We start from the raw sequence: 13,482 nt of genomic DNA, 5'->3' as shown, positions 1-13,482 counted from the left end.
GAGAACAAATCTTCTCTGTTTTATCCGTTCATTTTTATTTTGTGGTATTGCCTCTGATTCCCAGACTGTCACCTAGTGGTAGATCCCACCCCATACTATGAGGACTGTCTGTACGACCTGTGCTCCTGTTCGGGCACTCCCCTATCCCAGTGTTTCTGCCCCATAGTGGCCGCCTATGCTAAGGATTGTTCCCATCATGGTGTTCCCCTGGAGTGGCGTAGCACGGTGCGAGAATGTGGTAAGTATCCGAATCATGAGAGTTACGAGTGAACCTGTAAGATTTAAAGCAGTAAGTGATCTAGCTGGAGGAAATTACCTTTGTTTGTTATATTGAAAATGAAAATAATCCTGCCTGCTCAAAGCAGTAAGTGCTTTAGAAAGAAGAAGAAAAAGAAACGATAGCTTTTTCGAGAACAAATCTTCTCTGTTTTATCCGTCCCGGGTGGGAATCAAACCCTTGACCTTAATTTTTATTTTGGAATTTATCTAGGGACTTCAACTGTGGTAAGTACACTGCTTATCTAGGGACTTCAACTGTGGTAAGTCACTGCTTGTCTACTTATGGCATCCGGCCTATAAATGTTCCTATACCTACCTAAACACGGGGATTGCGTACCCATTGCGAGTTGTCCCTGTATTAAGCAAGGCCTGGAATATCCTCCTCACCACAAATAGATTCGGCCTCATGTGAAGGGACTCCAATTTAGGTAAGTTCGTATAAATGTGCATTCCTTTTATGAACAAAAATTTTCACTCCAAAGTCAAACTGAAACTAATATTGCCAGGCTAGTTAGCTTTTAGGTCGCGCGTCTCCGTTGTAAGCGCTAGGTTGCGGGTTCGATTCCTCTCCGGGGCGTATTTTAACCTAAACGGATAAGGTTCGTTCTCGGAACTTCTTCCACATCGATTCTCAATAAATTCACAACGATCGATGGTCGATCGACATCGATAGACGGCCGTCGACTATTTAGGGTATATTAGGTCTTTTTTCGTCCATTCTATTTCTCTTGTCGTATCTCTTATCTCGCGTTCACGATTCATGTGTTCCAGTGAATGTAAGAACGCTGTGTGGGATTGTAAGCTGGCCACGGAAAAAGAGATATCAACCTACCCCAATGAGATTTACGAAATGAGTACCTACTGTAATGCTAGTCAACATTTGGCCTTCACTCATTGTGAACCTGCAGAGCCTGTTACTTGTCATGTAAGTCTGCCTTGTAAGCGCTAGGTCGCGGGTTCGATCCCCGACCGGGGCGAACTTTATCCTCGACTGATGAGGCTCGTTCTTAGAAAAGCGGCTTTGGGGGTAAATTCCCCGTCAGTAAAAACCTTGGCAGTTATACAGTTCCTTTAATCCTTTGAAAACAAATGATGAAACGTCAACTGAATGGCATATTTGCATTGTAGTTAATGCTTCCCGATTTTATTTGAGCGTTTTGCTCTCTTTATAATAGGGTATAATGTTTTATTCAACTTGAATTTAACCCTTTCATCCCATTGAAGAAAATAGGAAACTCTCACTAACTCTTGTCTATTAACCCTTTACAGAACATGGGCAAACCTCACCCTGCCCATCACTCGCCTGCCCTGTGTCGTGCGGGTTGCATATGCAAGCAGGGGTATGTTCTGGACAGTATCTCCAAGCAATGCGTGTTGCCTACCGAGTGCCCCTGTCATCATGGAGGACAGAGCTATCATGATGGAGCTGTTATCACCGACCATTGTAATAATTGGTGAGTATGTGAGGCCGGACTTGAGCAGTATTAATCTAATGGCCAACTCAAACTAGGTTACAAAGTCATATTATGCATGACATTTTAGGTTTAAATTAGAGGGAACTCCCTCTCTCTCTCTCTCTTTCCTTCCCTCTCCCATTTCCCCCCCCCCCATCGCTCTCCTTCTTTCTCTCTCCCTCCTCTCTTTCTCTCTCTTTCCTTTCCTCTCACATTTCCACCTTCTCCCTTTATGTCTCTCCCCCCTCCCCTTCTCTCGGTCTCATTTCAATATTTTCTATCTCGCACACACAGGGTGTAAACTGAAGCCGTGTCCAGATGGTCAAATCTACAACAGTACCACAGACCACACCTGTGTACCCAAGGCATCCTGTAAGCAAGCCTGTCTACACGTGGGAGATAAGATGTACTATGAAGGAGACCTTATGGAAGAAGATGCATGTCACAGCTGGTACGTATCATTCCCATCATCGATATTTTTTTTTATGTAAATATAAGTAAAAAGCCAATTAAACACATTGAAAATCTCATCTTTTTTCCCCCTCTCTTTCTCAGCTATTGTTCGAGAAATCAGAAGACTTGCCTCGGATCCCCCTGTACTACTCCGGCCCTGGTTCCATCCTCCCCCTCCCCCTCGCCCACCCCTGAGAACATGAACGAACAGTCTGCAGTGTGTCGTCAGGGCTGGTCTGTGTGGATCAACAATGACAAGGCGCCCAGTCATAAGCTCAGGGATAGCGATGTCGAGCCCGTGCCTACCATGAAAGATTTCCTACAGAGCGGTGCCAACGTAAGTCTAGTCACTCACAATCAGGTAGACCTGACAGGCGGACCTGATCAGGTGCACCATTCAGGTCTACCTGATTGTTAGTGGCTGGCCTTGTGAGTCGAAGTGATTGAACACAGAAATATTTACAGTATGTCCCAGAAGTTCTGTGCTTTAACCCTTTATGTATTTTCAAATTTTTAATCGATCCTAGAATATTAGGAAAAGGGCCCATTCAATGGCGACATTAAAAACCTGGTTTGCCCTCGGGAATTGTTACTTTTTGGATAGAAATTGCCATTTCTCGAGAAATTTAGAAGGGAAATCCTTCTTTAATTTTTGAAATTTACGTTAAAACTTTCCTGTAAGAATCGAATAATATCGTGCTATTTTTGGCAAGTGGTAAGTACGGTAGGTGAGAGATTTGCACGCCTAAATAACTGCGTGACATAGGTAGATGGGTTTATTTTTAGTTGCTGATTCTGAATGGTAACATTAGTTTTTCGTTATCTTTCATTTTTCGCGTCTTTATGTCCTATCTTGGGTGCAGTGAGTGTAAGGACCATACCCGTATAAACTTGATTTGAAGACATTATTTTGTACCCTGTGGCTCAACAGGAGTGAGTTGCTCCAAATCCGTGAAAATATCGACGGGTAGCAAGAAGAATGCTGAATCTATAACTCTCACTCGTAACAAACCCTTGCCTAATGTTGGAGAGTACCACAAGTAAGTAGCAATAAATAATATAATCCCCATGTTTTAGGAAAATATTTTGATCATAAACTCCTGACATAAACCACTAATAAATAACTTTTGTCCTACCAATAAGGCAGCATATTTACCCAGCCTAGTTAACTTGGAAGTTAGCGCGTCTGGATTGTTAGCTCTAGGTTGCGGGTTCGATTTCCGCCCGGGGCGAACTTTATCCTAAACAGATAAGGTTCTTTCTCGGAAAGGTTGACTATCTCCTATCCTGTCTTTCTTCTCTCTTCGATTACGGGACGATAAGTCCTCTGCAGTTACAGTTCTCTCTACTACAACCCCTCTCTTTCCAAGAGGGAACCTCTTCGCTTCTCGGGACGAAAAGACCTTAGCAGTTAGACTTTTCTCTATCAAATCTCTTAAAAATATTAATGATCTGATATTTTAATTTCTTTAAATAATCTTCCACTGATTTTTTTTTCTTACTCTTCTTCTTTTTCATGTTGAATCCCGTCGATTGTGAATCAAATGCCTTGGCAACTACACTTCTAGAACTAATGCCTATACGAAATTGTGTTCCTTTCTCCTCAGATTGAGTGTGCGAGAGGCAGGTCTGTTTGTATTCGTCCTGTTCGTTCTCGGAACGGCTGGCTTTCTCCTATAATTGGTTTAATTGTGTACAATTGCTAGCCTAGTTAGGTTGGTTTTTTAGCGCGTCTGCTTTGTAATCGCTAGGCCGTAGGTTCGATTCCCACTCGGGCCGGATTTTATCTTAAACGGATAATGTTCGTTCTCGGAAGGGCTGGCTTTCTCCTATCCTGTCTTCCTTCTCTCTTCGATTTCGGGACGATAAGATCTTAGCAGTTACAGTTCCCTTTATCAAAACTCTTGAAAAAGTTAAGTTATGATTGGTTAATGTCCGGGACAATAAGCAGAGTTTTAACTCACAGATTCAGCAATCTGATTGGCTGAAAATTTTGAAATCAACCAACCATATGGCTCAACCATAGTTTAAACTCTTATCTCGGATCCCCCTGTACTACTCCGGCCCTGGTTCCATCCTCCCCCTCCCCCTCGCCCACCCCTGAGAACATGAACGAACAGTCTGCAGCGTGTCGTCAGGGCTGGTCTGTATGGATCAACAATGACAAGGCGCCCAGTCATAAGCTCAGGGATAGCGATGTCGAGCCCGTGCCTACCATGAAAGATTTCCTACAGAGCGGTGCAAACGTAAGTCTTAGGCTAGTCACTCACAATCAGGTAGACCTGACAGGCGGACCTGATCAGGTGCACCATTCAGGTCTACCTGATAGTGAGTGGCTGGCCTTATGAGTCGAAGTGATTGGACACAGAAATATTTACAGTATGTCCCAGAAGTCCTGTGCTTTAACCCTTTATGTATGTTCAAATTTTTAATCGATCCTAGAATATTAGGAAAAGGGCCCATTCAGTGGCGACATTTAAAACCTGGTTTGACCCCGGGGATTGTTACTTTTTGGATAGAAATTGCCATTTCTCGAGAAATGTAGAAGAGAAATCCTTCTTACTTAATTTTTGAAATTTACGTTAAAACTTTCCTGTAAGAATCGAATATCGTGCTATTTTTGGCAAGTGGTAAGTACGGTAGGTGAGAGATTTTCACGCCTAAACAACTGCGTGACATAGGTAGATGGGTTTATTTTTAGTTGCTGATTCTGAATGGTAACATTAGTTTTTCGTTATCTTTCATTTTTCGCGTCTATAAGTCCTATCTTGGGTGCAGTGAGTGTAAGGACCATACCCGTATAAACTTGATTTGAAGACATTATTCTCAAATAATCCCCTCTATTTTTCTCCCCGCAGACGTCCTATGGCCAATGCACCCCCGATCAGATGACTGAGATCAGATGTCGAGTGGTAGGATCTCATTTGGGCGTGAAGGAAACAGGCCAGGATGTGGAGTGTAGTCTGGAGAGAGGACTCATATGTGCTGGGGAATGCGATGATTACGAAGTATCGGTGTACTGTTCCTGCGAACAGAGTGAGTATCTGTTCGTTCTCGGAACGGCTGGCTTTCTCCTATAATTGGTTTAATTGTGTACAATTGCTAGCCTAGTTTGGTTGGTTTTTTAGCGCGTCTGCTTTGTAATCGCTAGGCCGTAGGTTCGATTCCCGCTCGGGCCGGATTTTATCTTAAACGGATAATGTTCGTTCTCGGAAGGGCTGGCTTTCTCCTATCCTGTCTTCCTTCTCTCCTCGATTTCGGGACGATAAGATCTTAGCAGTTACAGTTCCCTCTATCAAAACTCTTGAAAAAGTTATGTTATGATTGGTTAATGTCCGGGACTATAAGCAGAGTTTTAACTCACGGATTAAGTAATCTGATTGGCTGAAAATTTTGAAAACGTTAAAACTTTCCTGTAAGAATCGAATAATATCGTGCTATTTTTGGCAAGTGGTAAGTACGGTAGGTGAGAGATTTGCACGCCTAACTAACCGCGTGACATAGGTAGATGGGTTTATTTTTATACAATGCAATGTGAACGGGGTGCATATTAGATGGCGAAGTCAGGAGATATGCCGTAAGTATGCTAAAAACAGAGTGCAGCGGAGAGCAAAGAGCATTAGGAATGACTTATTGACAGCTCAAACGTCTCTAACAGAAACCGTAGAAGGCCTTTTCAAGAACAGTATTCACCAAAATTATGATATAATAACACAAAGAAACGGCATTTATTTATTTATCAGCCGAAATTTTATTCCTCTAAATTTCGCCTCTTCATTTCTTTTTCATCGTTCTCAGGTATTCCGTGGACCAATCAACAATCATGACACCGAAGTGACCTATTTCCCCCAACCAATAGAAGCGCGGCATGTCCGCATTAATCCGCACACCTGGACCAACGAGATCGCTCTAAACGTGGACGTCCTAGGATTCAAAAGAGCAAAGCTTAAAGCTTGAGTTCGAAGGGCATCCTTTTTTTATGTCAAACCAAATGTCAGCCCAAAAGTATAAATAATAATAAATAAAGGAATTTTAATTGTGTTAAGCATAAATCCTTGTCACAAATGTCGTTCTCCGCTTAATATTATGACATGACTTAGACTCGAACCACCAACCTCCAGATTCAAAGTCCACCGTGCTAACAACTGCACCACTGAGGTTGGTCCCAAAAGTAATTACCCTAGAGCCGACCCCGTTTGAACACGAGAAAAGGTGAAGAATAAGAAGAAGACGAGGAATATTATTATGACTTAAATTGGACTTTTTTTTGTCAGATTTAATGTTTATCAATATAAATCCCATGCCTTAGCTACGATTCGATTCGATAACCTCCTGATTGGCTAGTGTTTTCTAATGGTCTATGATTGATTTTCAGATGTGTGTTCGACTCGTGTGCTTGTGACGAGGGCGGTGATTGTGAATGTCTGTGTACTGCACTGGCGGCGTATGCAGAACAATGCAATGTGAACGGGGTGCATATTAGATGGCGAAGTCAGGAGATATGCCGTAAGTATGCTAAAAACAGAGTGCAGCGGAGAGCAGAGAGCATTAGGAATGACTTATTGACAGCTCAAATATCTCTAACAGAAACCGTTGAAGGCCTTTTCAAGAACAGTAAATTTTCTTAAAGTCGCCGAGTTTTATGGGGCAAAAAAACTGACTTTTACGGGTTAATTTCCTATGGGGCACTTTTAGTTTAAACACCCTGTAGACCTTTTTGCTATGAGCTCTATGCGGTTTGAATTTGTCGCTTCCCTCTATCGTCACTTCCCCTTGGAACACCCTGTAGACCTTTTTGCTATGAGCTCTATGCGGTTTGAATTTGTCGCTTCCCTCTATCGTCACTTCCCCTTGGAACACCCTGTAGACCTTTTTGCTATGAGCTCTATGCGGTTTGAATTTGTCGCTTCCCTCTATCGTCACTTCCCCCGATTCATGCCAATTTCCATTTTTCAAATTTTATTGGTGGTTAAAAAAAAAAAAAATCTGTCAGAAAACCAGAAAAGGCGAAGAAAAAGAAGATCAACAAAAACAACAACCAAGAAGAAGAAGAAGAAGAAGAAGAAGAAGAAGATTGTTTTTCATTACAACAATAACTCTAATTTCTGTCTTTATTTCAGGCTGTTGGGCGTATGGAGAATCAGACACACAATGCCCCATTGGTTCCAGGTGGAGAGAGTGGGGATTCTGCGTTAAGCAGGCAGACTGCACTTGTTTATCTAGAAATGGAACTCTAGTCAAGGTAAATGACTTTTGATAAATGCTTAGTAGAGGGGAAACAAAAATAAATAGCTCATCCCTAAAGGGAATTAGCTAACAAAACAAACAGACAAATGCTTGAAAAAAAATATATATATGTACCTATATATAATATCCTACTTTTACAATCTACACTTACCCACACAGAAGAAGGGAGCTTTGATTTCTCTATTCTTAGTATGAGTAAATTATAAGAATCATTTTAGAATGAGTTATGTTTGAATTTATTACGAATTGTTATTTAAATTTTAAACGCTAAGAGCAAGTTTCCAATTTTCCGAAGACACTTCTGATAGCACCATTCCATTCTATTCTGTTCCATTCCACAGCCAGGAGGTTTATTCTACGAGAGCGAATGTGAACTCTGTCAATGTCTCAACAACCACTACACTTGTGATACGTCCATCTGTCAATCCCCTACTACACTTGAGACTACTCTGTCCCCTACTACTATAGCAGAGACCACTCTGTCCCCTACCAGTCCAGATGAGACTACTCGGTCTAGCACGACTCTAGACACACCCACATCACCTGAGACTACTTCGGAAGACACTACTAGTGAAGCCCCTACTACTAGTCCAGCCCCTACAACTACCAGCCCAGCGCCTACTACCAGTCCAGCCCCTACTACCCATGCACCTACTACCACCAGTCCAGCTCCTACTACTACCAGCCCTGCCCCTACAACTAGTCCAGCCCCTACTACCATGGCCAATATAATCATAGTTAAGAGCACCGTTACGCCACCTGCTCCTTGTGTGTTCAATATCACCTCACTATTGGAAGAAGTGCCTGATACTGCCTTCTCTGCCAGTTCCTATATTGATGGTAAGGAAGTACTTTCTAGTCCAGCCCCTACTACCATGGCCAATATAATCATAGTTAAGAGCACCGTTACGCCACCTGCTCCTTGTGTGTTCAATATCACCTCCCTGTTGGAAGAAGTGCCTGATACTGCCTTCTCTGCCAGTTCCTATATTGATGGTAAGGAAGTACTTTGGTATAATTAGGGCCATTGGCTATGTTTAGTCACTGCGAACTAGTTGGATCTTTTGTGATTTAAGGATGTGCTTACTACCTGATACTGCCTTCTCTGCCAGTTCCTATATTGATGGTAAGGAAGTACTTTGGTATAATTAGGGCCATTGGCTATGTTTAGTCACTGTGATCTAGTTGGATCTTTTGTGATTTAAGGATGTGCTTACTGAACTTGGCTGAGAGGGTAACGCGTCTGCTTATTAAGCGATAGGTCGCAAGTTCGATTCCCACCCGGGGCGGACTCTTTTCGGATTATTTATTATTTTTGACGATCTTTACGAAAAAAATACATTTGGACAGTTATATTTTTCATGAGAATCATCAATTAGGGCCATTGGCTATGTTTAGTCACTGCGATCTAGTTGGATCTTTTGTGATTTAAGGATGTGCTTACTGAACTTGGCTGAGAGGGTAACGCGTCTGCCTATTAAGCGATAGGTCGCAAGTTCGATTCCCACCCGGGGCGGATGTTATCCAAAACAGATGAGGTTCGTTCTCGGAACGTCTGGCTTTCTACTGCTGTCCTGTCTTTCTTCTATCTTCGCTTTTGGGACGATAAAACCTTAGCAATTACAGTACCCTCTAAGATCAAACCTCCTAAGAAAGTAAATTATAAGAATCATTTTAGAATGAGTTATGTTTGAATTTATTACGAATTGTTATTTAAATTTTAAACGCTAAGAGCAAGTTTCCAAATTTCCGAAGACCCTTCTGATAGCACCATTCCATTCTATTCTGTTCCATTCCACAGCCAGGAGGTTTATTCTACGAGAGCGAGTGTGAACTCTGTCAATGTCTCAACAATCACTACACCTGTGACACGTCCATCTGTCAATCTCCTACTACAGCCGAGACTACTCTGTCCCCTACTACTCTAGCAGAGACCACTCTATCCCCTACCAGTCCAGATGAGACTACTCGGTCTAGCACGACTGTAGACACACCCACATCACCAGAGACCACATCACAGGAAACTACTTCGGAGGACACGCCTACAACTAGCCCTGCCCCTACTACTAGTCCAACTCATACAACTACCAGCCCAGCCCCTACTACCCATGCACCTACTACTACCAGCCCAGCTCTTACTACTACCAGCCCAGCCCCTACTACCATGGCCAATATAATCATAGTCAAGAGCACCGTTACGCCACCTGCTCCTTGTGTGTTCAATATCACCTCCCTGTTGGAAGAAGTGCCTGATACTGCCTTCTCTGCCAGTTCCTATATTGATGGTAAGGAAGTACTTTGGTATAATTAGGGCCATTGGCTATGTTTAGTCACTGTGATCTAGTTGGATCTTTTGTGATTTAAGGATGTGCTTACTGAACTTGGCTGAGAGGGTAACGCGTCTGCTTATTAAGCGATAGGTCGCAAGTTCGATTCCCACCCGGGGCGGACTTTATCCAAAACAGATGAGGTTCGTTCTCGGAACGTCTGGCTTTCTACTACTGTCCTGTCTTTCTTCTCTCTTCGCTTTCGGGACGATAAAACCTTAGCAATTACAGTACCCTCTAAGATCAAACCTCCTAAGAAAGCCTTAGGAAGGGGGATTTTATTATTATGTTAAGGCGGTCTCTTCTTGATCCCCTGTGTACCGCGTCCACTTTAGTTTAGGACTATTGCACTGCCTACAAAGGGGGGAACATTTTGTTGATTCCAGGACTCAGTTCGCTGGCCAAACCCTGGAACGGGCGTCTATCCCCTAACGCCTCCGGTACTTGGAAAGCCTCCCTGTTAGATCAGCATCAATACCTGGACATAAACCTGGGTAATATTGAGCCAGTGTACGGAGTTCGAACCCGGGGTAGTCCAGAGGCATACGAGTTCGTAACCAGCTTCAAGGTCATGTACAGTACGGACGGAGTGAGATATAGTTATGTGATGGGAGCTGATGATCAACCTCAGGTAATAACCAAATTGTTACTCTTATTTCTCATCAGCTCCCATAGTGTAGTGGTCACTGCACGCGGGAGACCCTGGTTCGATTCCCGCGGGATCAAAAAAATTGTATAATGCAAATGATTTATTCCGTGACTATCTGTTGTGGGACCCACTTAGCCTCGTGAGGAAAATGAGTAGTTATGTATAATATACGAGTAAATGCCCATAGTGACCGGTGCCAGCATGGTAGGTAAACATTGGGTGCTGGATTATTGAGATGTTTTGAAAATCCTACAATGCTGCAGTAAGCACCAAAGTTGTGATATAGGTAATAACACAAAGAAACGGCACTTTTTGTTTATTTATCAGCTGTTTTATAGCTAGCTTTCTTGAGACGAAATTTTATCCACCTCAAAAATTCGCCACTTGAATTTATTTTCTATTGTTCACAGATATTCCGTGGACCAATCAACAATCACGACACCGAAGTCATCTACTTCCCTCAACCAATAGAAGCGCGACATGTTCGCATCAACCCGCACACCTGGACCAATGAGATCGCTCTAAACGTGGACGTGCTAGGCTGTAAGGTCACTCAGAGGCAAAGTTCTATCCCGAAGACTACCAGAGCCCCTATGTGTAGAGATGAGATGGGACTTGGGACTGGCCTAATGTCACCTTCACAGATCAGCACATCTTCGTCACAGGTATGTGAGATTTATAAAAGAATTTGTGATTGGGGTCGAGTGGATTGGAACACATCACATGCCTTCAGGCACACTCCATTTGTCAAGGGTTTAGGTTTACCTTTTACCTTGTCCTTGGGGTCAATTAAATTTGAAATGTGTTCAGCATCACTGTTCGTCACAAATGTCATTCCGCCCGCTTAATGCGCCAAGGTAAATTTTGACTTGGACTGGAACCACCAGAAAGCCGGCCGTTCCGAGAACGAAACTTATGTATGTATCTGTTTGGGATGAAGTTCACCTCGGGAGGGAATCGAACCCGCGGCCAAGTTCTTACAAGACAGACTCGCTACCTTCCAAGCTTACTAGGCTGGGTAAATACTGCTTTATTGACAAGACAAAATTGGAAAAACGGTGATTCTTATGTTCGGGCGGGAATCGAACCCGCGGCCTAGCGCTTACAAGGCAGACGCACTACCAACTAAGCTAACTAGGCTGGCAAATTCCAAGCTTACTAGGCTGGGTAAATACTGCTTTATTGACAAGACAAAATTGGAAAAACGGTGTTTCTTATGTTTACCTTGCCCTTGGGATCACTCTAATTTAAAGAAACCATTTAGCATCCGTGGCACAAGCTCTGGATGGGTAGGTATACCATTTATTGAATATTTATTTATATTGAGATAATGAGATATTTGTATCGAATAACTAATAAATGGAAACTTCTAAAATAAAATAATAAATACCTACTCAACTTACAAATTTTCTTCTCCACAGGTGGGATTCAAACCATCTGACCTGGCCCTGTCCAGCCACTCTGCCTGGGTTCCCTTCGTCTCTTCCCCTCACCAATGGGTTCAGCTTGACTTCCTGGACGAGAGAATCCTCACTGGTATCTCCATGAAGAGGTGGGATTCAAACCATCTGACCTGGCCCTGTCCAGCCACTCTGCCTGGGTTCCCTTCGTCTCTTCCCCTCACCAATGGGTTCAGCTGGACTTCCTGGACGAGAGAATCCTCACTGGTATCTCCATGAAAGGAGGGGATGTGCCCAATAGCATAGGCGGAGAGGAAGAGTGGGTGGAAGGGTTCCATGTCCTCTACAGCAAAGATGGGACGGTCTGGAACAAGGTGTTTGATGAGGATAGAACTGAGAAGGTATGTACCATACTCTTGTAGAATAAATAAATAAATAAATGCCGTTTCTTTGTGTTATGATATCACAACTTTGATGCTCACTGCAGCATTGTAGGATTTTCCAAATATCTCAATAATCATATCACTCAATGTTTACCTACCATGCTACCAACAGTCGCTATGCGCATTTACATAGCTACTCATTTTCCTCACGAGGCTGAATGGGCTTCGCAACAACCAGTCACGGAATAATAAATCATTTGTATGATACAAATTTTTTGATCCCGCCGGGACGATGCCCGGGTCTCCCGCGTGCAAGCGCAGTGACCACTATACCATGGGAGCCCGTACACACATCACCGAGACTGCGCCAGCACCGTCGTGGTGCGATGATGTTGTCCAACTTTGAGCTTACTGTCTAATGAGCAAGTTGCCCTCTGAAAAGATATTAGATAAAAGATGTTAGATTTGTTATCTATTGAAATATAATACACACGTGGCATTAAAGCAAAGTTATACTAGTTCATTATGTTCTGAATTCAGGATTTAAAATAGTCAGCCCAGTCAGCTTGGAAGGTAAGCCTGGGTTGCGGATTCGGTTTCCGCCGTTTTTTTAGGTACCAACATAGGTATAATATATTTATTTTTTTTTAACATGTAATATTTCAAAGATAAAACATTAATAGTATCTAGTATATCACTGTCCTATAAGCTCAAGGCTTGTGTAGGACATTGTTGGGGGTGCATTTTATCTTAAACAGATATAAGTTGTGTTTCTCGGAACGGCTGGTTCTCTCCTTTCCTGTCTCCCTACTCTTCGATTTCAAGATTATAAGACCTCCATTGTTACATTTCCCTCTATCAATAATCAAAAGCTAGGAAATGGAACTCTTGGCTTTCTTTTTTGTAACAAGCTTTGTTTGTATGCTCCAAGTGAACAGAAAATGTGCCATATTCTAACGTCTTCCAAGTTATCAAGGTAGGAAACAACTCTTGACTTTCTTTTTCGCAACAAGCTTAAGCTTAGTATGTTTCAAGTGATCAGAAAATCCATCATAGCGTCTTCCAAGTGACAGCGTAATACTTTCTTTTTCGCAACAAGCTTAAGCTTAGTATGTTTCAAGTGATCAGAAAATCCATCATAGCGTCTTCCAAGTGACAGCGTAATAATGCCCCGTTCCCCATCTCACAGGTAACTCGAAATCCTTGAGGTTCGTTCTCGGAACGTCTGGCTTTCTACTACTGTCCTGTCTTTCTTCTCTCTTCGCTTTCGGGACGATAAAACCTTAGCAG

At 42.8% G+C, this 13,482-nt stretch overlaps 1 protein-coding gene across 1 annotated transcript in view; it reads left to right on the top strand.

Moving 5' to 3' along the window:
* LOC103508987 (hemocytin-like) overlaps nt 1–13,482 on the top strand; it is a 42,559-nt gene that overhangs the window by 7,926 nt on the left and 21,151 nt on the right. Inside the window, exons 10-24 of the mRNA XM_026823442.1 lie at nt 65–266; nt 1,051–1,204; nt 1,549–1,733; nt 2,289–2,480; nt 3,089–3,226; nt 3,794–3,832; nt 4,213–4,432; nt 5,045–5,236; nt 5,985–6,130; nt 6,562–6,800; nt 7,289–7,428; nt 9,235–9,718; nt 10,147–10,391; nt 10,820–11,074; nt 11,962–12,210. Of these exons, the coding sequence (XP_026679243.1) occupies nt 65–266; nt 1,051–1,204; nt 1,549–1,733; nt 2,289–2,480; nt 3,089–3,226; nt 3,794–3,832; nt 4,213–4,432; nt 5,045–5,236; nt 5,985–6,130; nt 6,562–6,800; nt 7,289–7,428; nt 9,235–9,718; nt 10,147–10,391; nt 10,820–11,074; nt 11,962–12,210 (3,080 nt within the window). The remainder of the gene's footprint in view (nt 1–64; nt 267–1,050; nt 1,205–1,548; nt 1,734–2,288; nt 2,481–3,088; nt 3,227–3,793; nt 3,833–4,212; nt 4,433–5,044; nt 5,237–5,984; nt 6,131–6,561; nt 6,801–7,288; nt 7,429–9,234; nt 9,719–10,146; nt 10,392–10,819; nt 11,075–11,961; nt 12,211–13,482) is intronic.

The sequence above is a fragment of the Diaphorina citri genome, unplaced genomic scaffold, assembly GCF_000475195.1.
Source record: "Diaphorina citri unplaced genomic scaffold, Diaci psyllid genome assembly version 1.1 scaffold455, whole genome shotgun sequence".
Taxonomy (NCBI): domain Eukaryota; kingdom Metazoa; phylum Arthropoda; class Insecta; order Hemiptera; family Psyllidae; genus Diaphorina; species Diaphorina citri.
The sequence above is the reverse complement of the archived record's forward strand: the minus strand, read 5'-3'. Positions and strand labels throughout refer to the sequence as shown.